Genomic DNA, 17,016 nt, shown 5'->3' on the forward strand with positions numbered 1-17,016 from the left:
ACCCTTGAAGATTTCGCTGCTGTATTGTATTGGAGGTCACCGCACCGCTCAAAAAATCAAAATTAAATTTGAATATAGTATATCCAAAAAATTTAATTTTTTTTCACTTTCAAATCTTGAAATTACAGTCCCACCCTTTTTTGGTGGCACCGTATCCTCAATCCGTGTGGCCAGTCATGGGCCCTCCAGATTGAAGCGCGTTTCCTGCAACGCCCCTCTATATAGAAAAGGGGCGACAAGCCCTTTTGAGTGCCCTGTACTTGAACTAATTTCCATCTTTTATTTTTTGTTGCGTATCAATCCATATGCTCCATGATATATGAGTTGAAATAATTTTCACCAGTGTTTATTTAATATTTGATAATGCGATGAAATATGTTTTTTTTTCAAGTATTTTAGTTTTAAAAGGCATCATATTTGTACATTTTAAGCATAATTTTAAAACTTGATCTGATCCGGTAGATTAATTTGGGATCCGGCCGACCTGATGCTGAAACTAGGCTAAGTTAAAAAAAAAATAGGGGAATGAAAAATCTGGATGACCGGGCAAGATCCGATTAACAACTTAATTGCAATTCGTTGACTTTTTTTTTTTTTTTTACTAAAACGATATTATTTTGATTTTTACAAAAATAAAGAATTGATCCAGGCAACCTGGATCTTGGATTAGACCGACCATCAAATCAAGTTTAAAAATTATGATTTTGAGTGTTTTTTATGATATAACAAAATCATGAAAACATTTAAAATAACATTAATTTGATAGTTTTTAAATGAAAAGTAATTGAAAGGACACTTTAAAAACCTTTTAACCAACCATGTCAAACGATAGCAGCGTCATTATAAGAGTTATGATTTTTTATCTCTGTTTTCTTATTTTTCTTAAAAAAATTAAAAAATATAAAAATTATATTTTTGATGTATTTGCGTCGTTTTTTATATTTTTAGCGTCTTTTTAAAAGCATTAAAAATTTAAAAAGTTACCTTTGACGCGTTAAATTTTTAAAGCTCTCATTTCAAATTATTGATGTATTTTTTTTTATTGAGTAGACATTGATTTTATTTTTTTTTCAAAAAAATCATGACAATAAAAAAATATTTAGACAAGAGGACAAAAAAAATGCTAAAAAAAAAAACAGAAAAAAGAAAGAAAATGAGGAGTAAGGTGATTTTGGGTTGTTTGGTCATAAAATTTGCCTAATACCAAGCAATTTGAAGGAAAAAAATAAATTATTTTGATTATAAGTAGCAAGTCTCACAGGAAAAAAGCATTAGCCAAAAAACAAAAAGAAAAGAAAAGGTCAAAAACCATTTACTCACACTTTTCTCTTCAATTCACACGCAAACATTCCAAAAATCAAGAAAAGGCAAAAAGAAAAAAAAATGGGACCTCTCTCCTTTATCTAGATCTCCCACACACAAACATAAACCCTAAACCAGTTTCATAACACCATGGTCGTTGGCCATACACACAAAAGACCAGAAGGAAAAAAATTATTTTTGATTCATGAATTATGTTAGATCTATGTTGATTTATTTGAATTATCATGAAATTTGAATGAAGCTCGTGAAATTAATAAGATTTATGTGGTATTTGTTGTATTACCTGGTTTTAAGTTTATGAACGATAATTCATGTTAAGTTGATATCATGTTTAAAATAGCTTGATAAAAATATTATTTGCATCATGTCAAACATGGTTTTAGTCCGGTTTTTAATAAATCTTTAATTTTTGAAAGATCATTTTACAATTAAATTTTGAATTTCGTACTTTTTTTACCCTTTCATATTTAATATTTGAAATTATGACCTCTATGTGAGATAATTTTTTAGTATTAAATAAATTGGTTCCCTTCCATGAAAACAATACAAATCTTTCTTTAATAAATAAATAAAAACAACTTTATTTTAAATTTCATATGGTCGGGTCACTAATTTTTTTTTTAAAAAATCATATTTGCATAAATAATAATAATAACAAAATACATGGCATGACTTAGAATCTTTAAATACTGAAATTCAAGAAAAATAGTTTTGTTGATATCTTTGCATGTATTTTTTAATTTAATAATCAGTTTATGAATCTATAAAAATTTGGCCTACATTTAAAAATACAAAAAAAAAACTTATTTTGTTTGTCTCAACATCAAAGATTACAAACTTATATATAGATGTATCCTCGATATAAAAATAAATGCAAAAAATTTATTCTGACTTTCGAATGGATAAACGTTATCCATAAAGCTATGGTCCACTCTACCGAGATGGATTCACTTTAACCATTAAACAGACCAACAATTAGAAAACACAGTAGTACCTTATTTCAAGTCAAATAAATAAATAATGCATCTTACCTTAAGTAAGTGTATTATGGATGATATGTCATTTTTATACACAATCAATTCTCTTATCCAGATTCCAAGATCAATTAGAATTTCTAGTAACCAAAATACTAAGTGGTGAATTTTTTTTTTTTTTTACTAATAAAGGACAAAAACTCTTCGTCCTTTCCACCCATCGCCTCAAAGATTCTAGTTCAAGAGAATGTTCGTTAAGATGCCGTATATGTGCAACAAAATAGCAACTCCATTGAGGACTTCCCGTGGACTAAACTTTGTTTTTTATCTGATTGTTGTGTTTTAATTATATGGTCCGTGTATTTATTTGTTTTCTTTAATTTTTATACATGTTGATCATGCATTGTATAATATCGCCTCATGCATCACATGTCTTGATTTTTAAAAGGACACGTAAGCTTCTAGGTTAGGCGAGGAATTAACGATCTACCCTATAACTATTGGTTAGGGTTCTGATGCGTGAACTCATATATGAGTATATGCTTGATAATGATAGGAATTCATGCCTTAACCATGTCTCACATCGCTTCTATATTGTCTTTATGAAAACCTTCATTAGACAGATTTGATACCCTTTTGAGACCTGGTAAAAAACATACCCATATTCTCTTAAATATTAGAACATATCATTAGGTTATATGTGTCATCTATAAATTGTGTCAAGGAAAGCCCAACATGTAGCATCCTGAATGCCAGAAAATTTGGGTGGTAAATAGTTGTCAAATAGATTATAAAAGAGTCTAGATTATTACAAATTGACTAGGATGAATATGAATTTCCTTATCAGTGTAATAATATCTTTAGATGATGACCATTGTCATCTCTTGAACGGTGAGCTCGTATTCAATTTACCTTTTTTTTTTTTTTTCCTCTCATGCATATCATATATATTAGCTTTGCAACATTGTATGTCTTTAATTAGCAGAAGAAATATAAGCTCATCCCTAAACGCCAACCCCTACTAAGATCTACAAGAAGCAAATAAGAGAGTTCAACCTGGATAAAAGCAAGATAACTTCATAAGAAAATAGATGACTTAATTAATTGATATGATAAGACAAATCATTCACTTTAAAAGGAAGCCCCCACACATGGAAATCAATATTGAGAAGCTCATTATGAATATGTCCCTTTATCCCTTTTTGCATCCCCGTCAAAAGATTGTTTCTGATACTTATCTTGTTAGTTAAAGTTTGTAAATTATTTGCTTTAACACATTAAGTTCTTCAAAGATTCATGTTGTCTTGCCTCATAATTCACCGCAATTGCTGCAAGCAAGATACATCGAATATCTTCATCTTTGTCCAAAGCCACTAAACTAAAAATTGCAAGAATTTCATAATAGCAAGTTTGTAAGCTGATGAGCAATGAACAAGTTAAGTTTGTGAAAGATAATGTCATCCACCATATTTTTAGTTCAGCATAACAAGTGGTTAGAAAATGGACGAGGCATAAATATTATTGGGGGAGCTGATCTAAGAAGAGTGTTGTATTTCAATCATTTTGCTATGAAACTTTGTTATTCTTCATTTTTGTTTTGGGATTGCATCTTAATTTTTTTTAGTGAAACATACCTTTTTCTATCTTTTTGTTATCGAAGAAAGCAAATCATAAAAAAAAAATGAAATTCAATTTCTAATAAACTTAATGTTAAAAGACAAAACTAAGAAAAAAATCAATTAAAAAAGACCCAAAAAAATAACTCTAGTCAATTTGGTTTAACCTACTAAATCCACAACCTAAATTATGAGACCGAGATAGCCCAATGAAAAACAAATTGAAATAAATTATAAAGCTCAATTCTCAATCAACCTAGCGTTGAAAAATAATTTTTTTTTAAATAATTAGAATAGCTACACAATAAAACAACTTGACTCAACCAAGGTTAACTCGCCAAACCCATGACCTGAATTATGAGATTAGAATAACCTTATAGAAAACATCCAAAACAAATCGCAAAGTCTAATTTTTAATTAACCTAGTGTTGAAGGATAAAATTAAAAGGAAGAAAAAAATCAATTAGAAAAGGAGAAAAAAAAAACTCGAGTCAACTGAGTTAACCTATCAAACTCATGGTTCAAGTCATGGTATGATATAATCTCATAAAAAGTAAATTGAAAAATATTATAAAGCTCAATCCTCAATAAATCTAATATTAAAGATAAAATTGAAATTATATATATATATATATATATATATATAAAAAAAACAAAAAAACTATTTGAGTAAATATTATTACATGAGGAGAGGTACAATTAATCCTCCTTCTCTTTTAGTTTTTTGTTAATGAAATTAAAAAAAAAAAGTTAGTTAAAAAAAATATTCAAGTCAACTCATGATCCAAATCATGAGTTTAAAATAATCTTATACTTTTTTTCAAATGAGACTCAATAACTAATAAATCTAATATTAAATAATAAAATTAAAATATACACACACACACTAGTAAATAGTATCGTTTGAGGAAGAATTGGGCAAAACCCTAGTTTTCTGTTAATGCTAATTAAGTTTGCTGTTCTTGTAGGCCTGCCACGTCTCTAACAAGGCACTCCTAGTTCTACATCCCCTTGCTCTGCTGTGACCAAAATCTTTAAATTAACATACAAGCTCCAACGCTACAAGAGCAAACAACCGTGAATTACAGGACTGTGATTGCTAATTATATGCCATATCATCATCCCCGCTTCTCCAGAACAACATTCAAAAGCTCCAGACAAAGTCGAGTTTGATGATCTCGTCCTTTCCATCCCCATATTCAAATACATCTTTCAAAAAAATGTGGAGTGATCATTATTAAGCACCAAGGATACTCTGCATCCCAACCTTAGAGAGCAAAAAGCTCAAATTGCAGAGAGCTACGAGAGTGAATACACAGACAAGAATGATTTGAAAGAAGCCCCAAGCAAAAGTGAAAAATGGAATAGTTTTAAGCATGTATAAATACGAACGGGTGCTCTTCAAGCGTGATTTTACAATGAAAGCAAGAAACTCTGCCATTCTACAGCTTTTGAGACTTGGGGTAAATGATACTTGAGAACTGAAATAAAAGAATATACTTCCACCCAACAAAACCCTAACAAATTAAGGGTGTAAAACTGGGGATCAACGGAACAACATACAATTAACTACAAAAACAACTGACGATACATCACTGTACGAATTGCTCATTCCCAAATGCCTCCCTTACTTTCCAAACCACCAGAACCTCACCAAAGCTCCATTAGAGACTACTTTACACATTAGTTGAGGATGGAAACAATCACGAATCCATGACCCAGCTCAGTCCTTTTGGCAAACAAAAACAGCTGAATTCAACAACAACCTCGCTCGCTAAGAGATTTTTGGTAAACCACCAGCTCAGAGACAGTGGATTGCCAGGTACACAACATGTGATTAGCCTAAGATACACGTTATGATGCTTCTATTATGGAAAATCAATGCTATGTATCAAAGCTCTTTAATATACACAGGCGAGTGAGAGGGGTACCTTACCAACCCCCACCACGAGTTCCATCGGATCCCTGAGAGCTCCTTCGCCTCTTGCGAGGTAAAAGAAATGCTATATATCAACAACCCGCCAATTTCATTCACTCTATCGTTCTGGAAAGCTTACACTTGGAAATAAATATAGTAGCCGTGTAATTTAGACTACACAGTTTCAGGAGCTCAACTGACCGCTGCTTCAACACAGGATTGCAGCCACTCTGTATTACAAGAAGTAGTTTCGCTGCCAAACCTGCCTCCACAGCAAGTGCTGCGCATTCTTCTGGTGCAAGATTGCAAACCGCCCACAGAATTGTTAATGCAAGCTGAGTACAGCTCTCTGATTTGCTCATCAAAAACTTGACCACATTAGGGATTGTGTTGGCACAGTCCTTCAAAGCCAATCTACCCTCCGGAATGGTTGACAGAACCTCCAAAATATGAAGTGCTAATTCCAAGCACTCATTATTCAAACCGGGCAATAGCTCCACTAATGGAGGAACTGCCCCAATGCTCACAACTGAGTTCCTAATGGATTCATCTAAACATATGGTATTTAACAAACCGAGTCCAGCCAATACTCCATTGGGGTGTCTCTTATCCTTCACCAACCTCAACAAACCCGCCAAAAGACTCAAACTTGACACATTTTCTGATCCCAAATCTTTTCGTCCGATCAACATTTCGATCAATTTCGTACAATTAATCTTGGTCTCAATCGAACCCTCATTCAACATATCCACAACTAAGGAAATCTTTGCAGGCTGCCTCAAATTTGCCTTGGATGGCAAATCAAGATCCAAATTCACAAGAATACCAATTACCTCAGACCCCACAGCATGAGTCGTAAAAGGACCCAATAAAGAAGAAATCAAGGCAACTCCACCCTTATCCATCACTGTTTTCTTCGCCATTGAATGGGCAACCACAACATGCCTTAGCTCCTTCAAAGTTTGCACTCTAGCTTGACCCTTAACCTTCTTTAAAGAATCCAAAAGCTCAATGGCCCTCCCTAACACGTCCTCTGATCTCTTCTTCATAGCCAAATACTTCTGCGAGAACCAGCTATAAATCAGCTGCTGCAAAGTCCTGTTTGGCGTCACCGTATCATCCCAAAGCTCTTGCATTGTAGTGGGGCACGTGCAATGACCCAAAGAGAACCATTTGAGAATGTTGGATCTCTCGTAAGTCTGTCCAGTGCAGAGAGTCACTGGGTCTTGCATAGGGTCCAATGAAATTGGACATATAAACACGGATGGCACTTCTATTGATTCAAGCTCCTCAATCATCTTCTTTAGATCCAATTTCTCCGTCACGCCAGCACAAACTAAACCGCCGCCGCCGCCCAAAATGCCATCTTTAATGGCTGTTTCTAGATCCAGGATTTGTCCACCAGCACCCACATCTAGCCTTAAATTTCTATGGCTATTTGGCTGATACATCGGCATTTTGCAATACCCTTTTGGAAAGAAAACACTACCCACTATCCAACAAAAGGAGCTATATCTAAATCTAATTCAAGAGGAAAAGAATAATAGTAGAAGAAGACCCGTCAAATCCACGGGACAAGCAACGTGCGGGAAAGGAAAAGAGAAAAGGAGAGAAGGCATAAAGAGTCTCTGGTCAAAACAGTAACAGTCTTTCCCATCATTATCATCATCAACATGTAATCCTCTTCTCTAATACCAAAGTGTTGAGTAAACTAACTTCATCTTTAAGTTCAAAGAAAAGGGTGGAATCATCAACAACCCAACTTCACATAAAAAGTGAGGAAAGAGCAATCAAAACGGATTGAAAAAAAACAATGATGAAGAACAGAACCTACACAACTCAAATTCACCGCATAGATAAAATAAAAAATATTTGAAAAGAGAAATTTGGACATGAACATACCTAGTAGAGTAAGAGCATTTGAGGTCGAGAAAATGAAAGAGTTATCTAGCAAGTATGGAGTCTCTTCTAATGGAGGCCCCAGAAAAAAAAAAAAGCGGAAAAAAAAGTGTGTTGAATGGAATGGAATCATTCATGTACTGTTGTCATTAAGATGAGATGCCTGATTTTTATTCACTTTTTAGACGAGGAAGAAAAAAAAAAAGATAAAGAGAACAGCTTAGTGGGAGTGACCGGCTATAGCCAGTGTTTCAAACCATTGGCAACTGTGCACCACACGTGCAGTCGTATAGTCAATCACCTTAATATCCGGTCTCTAGATCATGGAAATCCAAAGAAATGGGTATCTGTGAATTTGTAGATAAAAAAATAAAAAAATTGATTCAATATTTAGCAATCTGGTAATCTCAATTGAGTGAAATATTGCATAAATAAAGTATCTACAGTTCTTCTTTCTGAAAATAGAATAAGTAATATCTTCTCAAAATACTTCGTGGTAACTTATTCAATTATTAATCTCTGTATTAAATTAAAAACTAGATGGATCAGGGAACTGGAAGTCCCGTGGGGGCGGGGCCCGCTGAGAGCGTGCCTTTCGTAAAGTGCCAGCTCAACTCTTGACCGGTTATCTTGGGTCTTGACTGTATACGTACGCCTTGGGTTGCCTTTCCGGTCTCTTGTTTGACCGCTTTGATGCACTTTTGCTTGCTTTTTGGGCGAACTAGAAAGTGACACGTGGCATATGGGAATCGTGCGTCCCCTCTCTCTGTGCCATCCTCTGCCTCGAAGTTAATTATTGCTTGTTTAATTAATTATTTAAACTCTGTCTAAAACAAAAGTTAATGCAAGCAGCAGCTGTAGCAATGGTAGCAGTGGAGGAATTGGCAAGTAGAGATTTGACCATTATTCTTTTGAGGCGGTGTACAGGTTGTCTTTTCTGTTGTTGCCTCCTCGCTTTTCTTTTTTTTTTTAATTAATGGATCAGAAATTCAGAATTCAGAGCTAAATTATTGTTCCCAAGCGTTGCACAGGGAATAGAGATCCTGCTATTTTCATTAAAAAAGAAAAATACCGCAAGGGAAACGCCATGTATTTACATTCTCCATGGAAGAAGATATGACGTTGGACAAGGGGACCACACAAATCACATCACATTAGGCGGAATCAGGGATTTCCAGCGCTATGAGAACCCATCCATGGTAATATCCATGATAATAAAGTTAGCCGATTAAATTTTAAATTTATTTTATAAAAATTACTAGATCTAAATCTTATTAATTTTAAAATCGTTAAAAATTTATATAATTATTAATTTTAAAATTTATGAGTTTAATCGAAAATACATGCAAACTAATTTAAATATTCGTATTAATCTAAAAAAAAACTCTCCACACAACTATGCTAATAGCATCAGAATTAATACTAGAAATTTCTAGTGTTATTTCACGAGTGTTGTATCATTCTGGAGAATTAATGTGTGAGAAATCCCACCAATTCTTTCTACCCTTGAGAGGTTGATTTTTTTACATAATTTCTCAATTGCTACTAAGCTCGCCATCCTTATTGTGCCATCTCTGTCCCTATAAACAATATTTAGTTGCTTGTCAAAACCATTTTCCCCATGGAATAAGGTTTCTAATGTCCTAATATCATTCCCAATTATACAAGTGATAGGAAACTTTGACGTCATCATCTGTTAATTGGAGGCAAAATCTGAGTAGTATAAGGATTGATGATGTAAAGTGCTTAATAACAAGGCTCTTATGGAGAATAAATTGGTTAGTCATTTGATCCTCCAATATGCTCTTTTCTTCGCGGCTAGGATGGCCAAAATAAGCATGGCTTGATGTGGAAAGCCAAATACCAGTAAAATAGGGAACTCTCAAGTGTTTATTTAAATATATTTATAGCGAGAAAGAGTGTAATAATATTTTAAAAAGAGATATTATAAAAATATATATGTAGTAGAGCATAAAAATAGTAAACTCTTTACCTGGATGGTTCATGGTGTATTTATACTCCTTTAACTTGTTTTTTTGTCGATGATAAAGGGATTGTAGAGTAATTTCTATTTTAGTGAGTTGTGGGTTGTGTTCTACTCAGTTAGGGGTAAGCAAAACAATCAAAAAACTGATAAAACCAAAAACAATATAACCGAGAAAAAAATCAAATTAACCAATTAGAAAAATAAGAAAAACTTTAGTTTGGTTTAGTTTTGTTTTTCAAAATTTTAAATTAATCGAATCAAACTAAACCGGTTCAAATAAAATTAAAGCAAGTTGAAAATTAGGTATAGATACTAACTTTTCTTATAACCCTAAAACCTAAATCAAACCAGACACCCCTCTAGTTTTCTCTCAATCTCTTTGTCACCCCCAAGCTTTTCCATCCTTAAATCATAAATACTTTTTTTAAGGTTAACAGTACACCCGTAGCATAAAGTGCATGCAAATATACTAGCATATTGTATTGATTGTTAATATTAATTTAAGGTTGACTGTAGCGACCATTTAACTAAAGGGTAAAATAGATTCATGGTCCTTCAAGTTTTAAAAACTTGTTAAATTTTCCCTCTACTTAAATTTTGATCACACAAAACCTTGATACTCTTATGTGTTGGTAAAGTGTAATTCCTTTATCTGTGTCCATGATGGACGACTTAAGATACTGAATACCAATGTCAATTTAATGAGATTGAGTGTTTTGGTTAAGCCATATGAAAAGAGAAATAAAAAAAATCAGATCCAAAAAATATAGAAAATAAAATAATGAAAAGATTGAAAATAAACAAAAGAGCGTAGTGGAGAGAGATGGAAACTTTCAATTGATTTGATTTGTAAGTTTAATAGCATTAAATTATATATATATATATATATTTTTTTGTCTTTGGAAGGTTATTTTTCTAATTTTTTAAAAAAGCTAACATTAATTTTGTTTTTTTTATTCTTCTTTTTAATTTTTATCCTCGATTTTTTTTCTAAATTAATTTGATCCCTCCTTATGGTATAGTTCGAATCGTTGATATCTTAAAATGAACAATATAATTACCAGACCTCTTATAATTTTAATGATGTATTTGGAACGAGGGACCCTGCATGATCAATAATAAAGAGAACAAAGTCTTGAGTGATCAAAATTGAAGTAAAGGGGCTAATTTGATTAACCTCCAAAACTTGAGGGACCTTGGGTTTATTCTACTCATTCAGTAATCTCGATTCAATACTTCGTTCACATAATAATTTCTTCGACGATTCCGCTAAAGGAAGCAAAATGCAGCACTCTTGCCTCAATCCCAGGGGTACTACGGTAATCACGCATCTTTATCGTAGAAGGGCACATATCATATGAAACTCTGGAACCTATAAACGAAACAAAATATGATTCGGTCCTCCTCCAAGAAAATAATCGGTACAGATATATATATATATATACAGTATTCTTGCAGTCATTTTGGTGGGCTAAATCAAATCTACACGGCCCATTTCATGTTTTGTCTCTCTCTGTTGGGCCGCAGTACGTTTGCGTTTTTGATATTTTTATCAGCGTTGCGGGGTGTGTAACTTGCATTAATTTGCAGATTTTTCCTCCAATAAATGAAAAACTTGCCAAATTTCGTCAGAGCACGCTCCCACATTTGTAATCTCGGTCCATTGAAGGCCCGACCCAAACTAACCATGGCCTGGACCAATCCACAACCAGCTATTGTTTGGGCATCATCTAGTTCTGTTTATGGGCTTAATACTAAAGTGCCTTTCTCTGAGAAAGATAGAACTGATCAACCTGCTAGTTTATACGCTGCTACTAAGAAAGCTGGTGAGGAAATTGCACACACTTACAATCATATTTACGGACTTTCCCTTACTGGGTTGCGATTTTTTACTGTCTATGGACCCTGGGGGAGGCCGGATATGGCATATTTCCATTTTACAAGGATATTTTGAAAGGGAAGAAGAGTATTCCGATTTTTGTGGCTGCGAATCACGGGACTGTTGCTAGGGATTTTACCTACATTGATGGTATTGTGAAGGCTTGTTTGGGTTCGTTGGATACAGCAGAGAAGAGTACCGGGAGTGGAGGGAAGAAGAAAGGGCCGGCACAATTGAGGGTTTTCAATTTGGGGAATACATCTCCTGTGCCAGTTACTGATCTTGTTAGTATTTTGGAAAGGCTTTTGAAGGTTAAGGCTAAAAGGCATGTTATGAAATTTCCACGCAACGGGGATGTTCCGTATACACACGCAAATATTAGTTATGCTCAGAAGGAATTTGGATATAACCCTACAACGGATCTGCAGACAGGGTTGAAGAAATTCGTGCCGTGGTACCCAAGTTACTATGGAGACAAGAAGGCTGTTGCAAGATGAGTTGAATTTTTTTGGTTCAGTACTTGGAAAACATTCCTTGTTCATTATGATTCTTATAATTGCTTTCTTAACATTTCTGTGTTGTTCACTGCATGAAAATTGTCTTTCATATATGTTTAATTAATGCTGTACAAGGAGGAATATCGTGTCCTCTGTTGAAGATTGTTTAGTCGGTGGATTTTGTTTTGTTGGGCACTCCCTGCACTGTATCAAAACAAACCCAGAACCATCGTTCTCTCTCTTTTTTTTTCCTATTTTTTTGGAATATGTAATTGTTGTAGTTTCGGCATTGGAGAATTCATGACCGATAGAGCATATGCTGATTGTTGGACTTGTATCATTTAATAAAATAGCACACGTGAATTTCACATTTATTTCTTCTTACTGAACAAATTGAATTCATTTGACTACTGTATAGTTGTGTTTTTTTTGTACAAAGGCTCGGTGTGGTAATGATATCCATGACAATTTCGGCTGCAGCTATTTCTTTCTTGCTTGTTGTGAATGATCTTGATGGTTAGTTTCTATTAGACCAGCTTGTGTCTGTGTTGTGGCATATATTCTTGATTCAAAAGTCCATCATGCCCCTCACTCTGTTTTTGCTGTTCTGAGTGAACAATAGATATTAGTTATGCGTTGCATTTGACCTAGAGTTTTATCCTTTCTTCTCCATGCATGATATATTCCAGGATGTTGTAACGTTCTGTTGATGAATGTGATGCTGAAGGACACATTTCTGCCAGAGCTGATTACGTTTATTAAGCTCCCAACTCTCCGAAACTAAATTTTGCCACTGTGGTCTTGGCCCAACCTTCTGTTCCTTTTTTCATTTCTGGATATGCAATTTTTGGTAATTTCTAGTTCAATGCATGTTTGTCTGGTTTCTTCATTGGAATTTGATTTTTACTCATCAGCCAGAATATGCAAGAGTTAGTTATTGAGCAATGAATTTGGAGGAGGTAAACCATCATTGTTTATTTTGATCTTTCCCTGAGACTTTGAAGTATTTTCTTGAAAGCATGGCAATTTTGCTCTCCATTTCCATCGCTGTATTCTGTCTGTCTATATCTTCTCATCATGTAGGGGACTTGTTTTGGTTCCTTGACTTAAACTTGGAGAATTGCTCTGTGTGCAATTATATTCCATTTCATATAATCCTAACTTGTGCGCTGGAATAGCCTTTATTCCCTTTCTGGAAATTATATAATTTAATATTATTCCAAATGGCATGGATGATCTCAGCTTGGTGGATATGATTCTTTGAGTTAGAAGGCAAGAAACTTTCTTGGATGCCAATGAAAGGTATCCCGGGTTGTGTGTGTCTGTGTATAGATGCACTTGCTTTGTGTTTGAAGCGTATGCTTTGCTGATTAGTTTGACTCCCCATTTCATCTTCTATAAATCCTTACTGTCTGCTGTTAATTGCTCAGTGATTAATAGTTTCTTCTCATCAAATATTTGAGCATTTTGGATAAACTAGCATGCAGTAAGCTGTTGCAATTAGCTGTTTCCCCCCCTTCCAATCCTAGAAGAGCTACTTCTCGATGACACCCTCGTTTGTTACGTGGTTTGAGGGATTGTAGAAGACTGCAATCGCTGGTGGCATCCCAGCAAAGAGAAATCATCAACTCGATGTCCATGGATTAAATGTAACCTTTTCAGGACAAGGCATGGTTGGATTTGGATTCCAAGACCATACTGAACTATGAATCGTAGCAGTGATCCAGCCATAAAATAGAAATGGAGGTGGCAGTGTCAGCTTCATACGTTGAGGTCGAGGAGGGTAACCCCAACTTGAACACCGCTCACTGCAGAGCGGAAGCCCCCTTGGCCCAAACTCTGGACTCGCTTAAGCTAACAGCCGAAAATTGGACCGCACAAACTCCAATTGTGAAATAACTCTTGACTTGCTGGATATTGCCAGGACATTCAATCCCATTCTAACAGCTAGGTGCAAACAAAGCATCGACACATCTTGCACGTGACTCGCATTTAAATTCCTCATGAAGCATATTGCATCTTCTGCAAAAAACATCATCCATATATACTAATTTTTTGCTTTCAGATACAGGGAGCTGGAATATACATGCTGCATACTGTACACGACCCTTTTTGCTTCCATCTCGTTCTATTCTTTGAATCGATATATGCTCTTCTCGAAAAGGGAAGGAAAAAATAAAATTACTAAAATGTAAAAGTTTAGATCTTTTTTTTTTTCTTTTTTTTAAATCCCTTCTCTGCAGGCTCTAGCCAAAAGTTGAAAAGGGCTTGGTCTTTGACAACTTGGGGTAATTGAGGCAGTAAATATAGAGTCAATAACCAGAAAGACGAAGTGTAAACAAGCTATATATACATACTAATAACTTAAATTGAAAACTGAATGTTCAAATTAATTATATGTCTCATAAAATGATTTATCGTGGCTAACAATTCCGCTAGGAGTTTGAATGCAAGATGCTTTCACCCATTTTTGGAGACCCTAGTGTAAGGTTCAAAAGTCCCTAGGAATTTGAGAGCAATTAAATCTAGAGATTGTTATGAAGGAGACTGGCTGTAAATATAAATACATCCACGCACCTTTAAAATTTCTGTCAAAATCCCATTCATCATGATAAACAAAACTGATAAAAATCAACAGAAATATGGCATAATTTGAAAGAAAAGAGAAAAACCTTTCAAGATTCACTAAATAGTTCATCGAAGAGAATAATTAAATATAAGAAATTAAAATCCAATGTAGCTAATTAAAACTGTTCCAAAAAAAACAAAAAAACCATTGCAAGAACCAGAATTTCTAGACTTTATTATGCAATTCATAAGAAATCATTAAAAAGAAAAACAGATCCTTTAGCTTGCAATTGTAACCTCAACCTCCACGCCAGGTTCGATGGTAATGGAAGTTATTTGTTTCACCACATCAGCTGAGCTGAAAAGATCAACTACTCGTTTATGAATACGGAGCTCAAACCTATCCCAAGTGTTTGTTCCTGAAAATTAATAAATAAAATTATTGAACATTTATATACACATTGAATCCTGTCACAATCAATCCAATATAAAGAAACAAATTTTATTTTTAAAATTCCAATGGCAATTAACATACAATAATTAAAATCAACATAAATATATTTAATTTTGAGAGGAATAAAACAAAAGGACATATATAACTAATCAATTAGAATCAGAATTTTGAATCAATACCTTCACCAGATGGAGCTTTTCTAGTAGTGATTTGGAGAACTTTGGTCGGTATCCTCACAGGTCCTTTGACTCTCAAGCTTTTATCCTTAGCACCACGGATTAAATCAGCACACACTACATAAAATAACAAAAATTTCACCCAATAAAATAAGAGTAAGCAAACAAAAATAAACAAAACATCATAAAACCTTAATTGATAAAAAAAGAACACACCTTTCTCAAGGTTTTTGACATTCTTTGAAGAAAGAGTAATCCTAACACGGTGAACTTGATCATGATATTCCTCTAAACCAATTTTCATTGGTTTCATTGCAGCCAAAGCCATGATTTTAGCTAGTGTTGCTAGGGTTGAACGGCTGATGTTGCTGTTAAAGCAGAGGAGGTAAAAACAAGAGGGATGTGTTTTTTATTAGGGTTATCGTGTTTAACAAACTATATATGTTTTGGTTTTTTTTAGGTTTTCATAAATACCCTTAAGGTACTCTCCCATTCGGAAACATATTTTTAAATAATAATAATAATAATAATAATAATAATAAAAAATAAATAAATGAATGAATGAATAAAACCATATTTTCCAGTATTTTATGCCATGTAATCCTTCAACTATTTTTATTTAAAATTTATTATTGAAAAACATAAATGAGGAAAACTTGATTACAAAGGGCACAGAATTTCTTGTGATTAGTCTGGCCTACCAGAACAAAGAAGGAACCTAGAATAAAAGAACTGAAACTAGCAACAGGAGATAAAAACAGACCACCAACATAAAGCACAAACTGAGGAGACCTCGGAAGCCAACCGGGAGATCAAAATAACAAGGATCAGGGCGGAAGCCGTCAGTAACCCAAGGCGGAGCAAACACGAAAGCAAGACAACAGGGACATGGCAGGAGAAAAAAGGAGACAAAACAAATCTGCATTTGGACAATAGTAAATATTTTGATCATAATTTTTTTTCCTTTGCTTGACCATCACCCTAGACAAGCTTCATCAAGCCTTAAGGACACTCTTGCATATTAATGGTTCTTCAATGAACAAAAATTGATGTGGTTTAAGAATTTCGTGGAATAACGGTGAACCATAATAATAATGGTTCTTAGTTCTTACCATGTCGACTATTTTGGCTCCTGTGAGAGAAACATCTTTAGTTATCTCATGGAATAAAGGTTTAACAGGGCCGGTAACGGTGATCCATCCATAAGTCCATTGACAAAGGACACGACTGCTCCGTTCTGCCTGCTGGTCATCATCATTGACTGAGACTGAGAATAACGGTGATCTCGCGGGCTGACGGGCATCGCTCTTGGAGGGTGAGATACCTGTTCATCACCAAAATAAAGGCTTATGATCTTTGCCGCTCGCTGTCCATCATTGTTTGACGCTGGATGTACTGTTGTTCACCAACATAATAGGCCGATTCATGTTGCACACTGAACATCATTGGCTGGGGATAAGAGAAGCGGCAATCACCAAACTGTGACCATGGAACTGAGGGTAGTGGTGATCTCCACAAGATAAGAACAGTTCCCGTTGGTCGCAGTTTATTACTGGCTAAGATTGAGGGTGTTGCTCCCCACTGACTGGTTCCAGCCGCCAGCTTGATTGTCTTGTAATTGTTGCAAGATCAACCATTTGCCAAGAATTAGCATTGAGATCAGCAAATGCTTTCGGATTATAGAGACCCTAGCAGTTGCTCCACGGTGCATCCCTTTGCCCCGGC

General features: G+C 34.6%; 2 protein-coding genes and 1 pseudogene across 2 annotated transcripts; 1 reads left to right on the top strand and 2 right to left on the bottom strand.

Annotated features, from left to right (window-relative positions):
• Window positions 1-5,242: 5,242 nt before the first annotated feature.
• Window positions 5,243-7,893, bottom strand: LOC118035789 (U-box domain-containing protein 30). Its single transcript, XM_073407292.1, has 2 exons — window positions 7,734-7,893; window positions 5,243-7,593 (listed from the first exon to the last, which is right to left on the bottom strand). The coding sequence occupies exon 2, from the start codon at window positions 7,286-7,288 to the stop codon at window positions 5,945-5,947; it is 1,344 nt and encodes a 447-aa protein (XP_073263393.1). The 5' UTR covers window positions 7,289-7,593; window positions 7,734-7,893; the 3' UTR covers window positions 5,243-5,944.
• A 3,511-nt stretch (window positions 7,894-11,404) lies between these two features.
• Window positions 11,405-12,467, top strand: LOC118035819 (UDP-glucuronate 4-epimerase 4-like; annotated as a pseudogene).
• A 2,290-nt stretch (window positions 12,468-14,757) lies between these two features.
• On the bottom strand, window positions 14,758-16,389 carry LOC118035793 (small ribosomal subunit protein uS10y). Its single transcript, XM_035041442.2, has 4 exons — window positions 16,055-16,389; window positions 15,508-15,659; window positions 15,295-15,408; window positions 14,758-15,080 (listed from the first exon to the last, which is right to left on the bottom strand). The coding sequence occupies exons 2-4, from the start codon at window positions 15,617-15,619 to the stop codon at window positions 14,941-14,943; spliced, it is 366 nt and encodes a 121-aa protein (XP_034897333.1). The 5' UTR covers window positions 15,620-15,659; window positions 16,055-16,389; the 3' UTR covers window positions 14,758-14,940.
• Between the last annotated feature and the right edge of the window lie 627 nt (window positions 16,390-17,016).

The sequence above is a fragment of the Populus alba genome, chromosome 2 (genome assembly GCF_005239225.2).
Source record: "Populus alba chromosome 2, ASM523922v2, whole genome shotgun sequence".
Lineage (NCBI taxonomy): Eukaryota > Viridiplantae > Streptophyta > Magnoliopsida > Malpighiales > Salicaceae > Populus > Populus alba.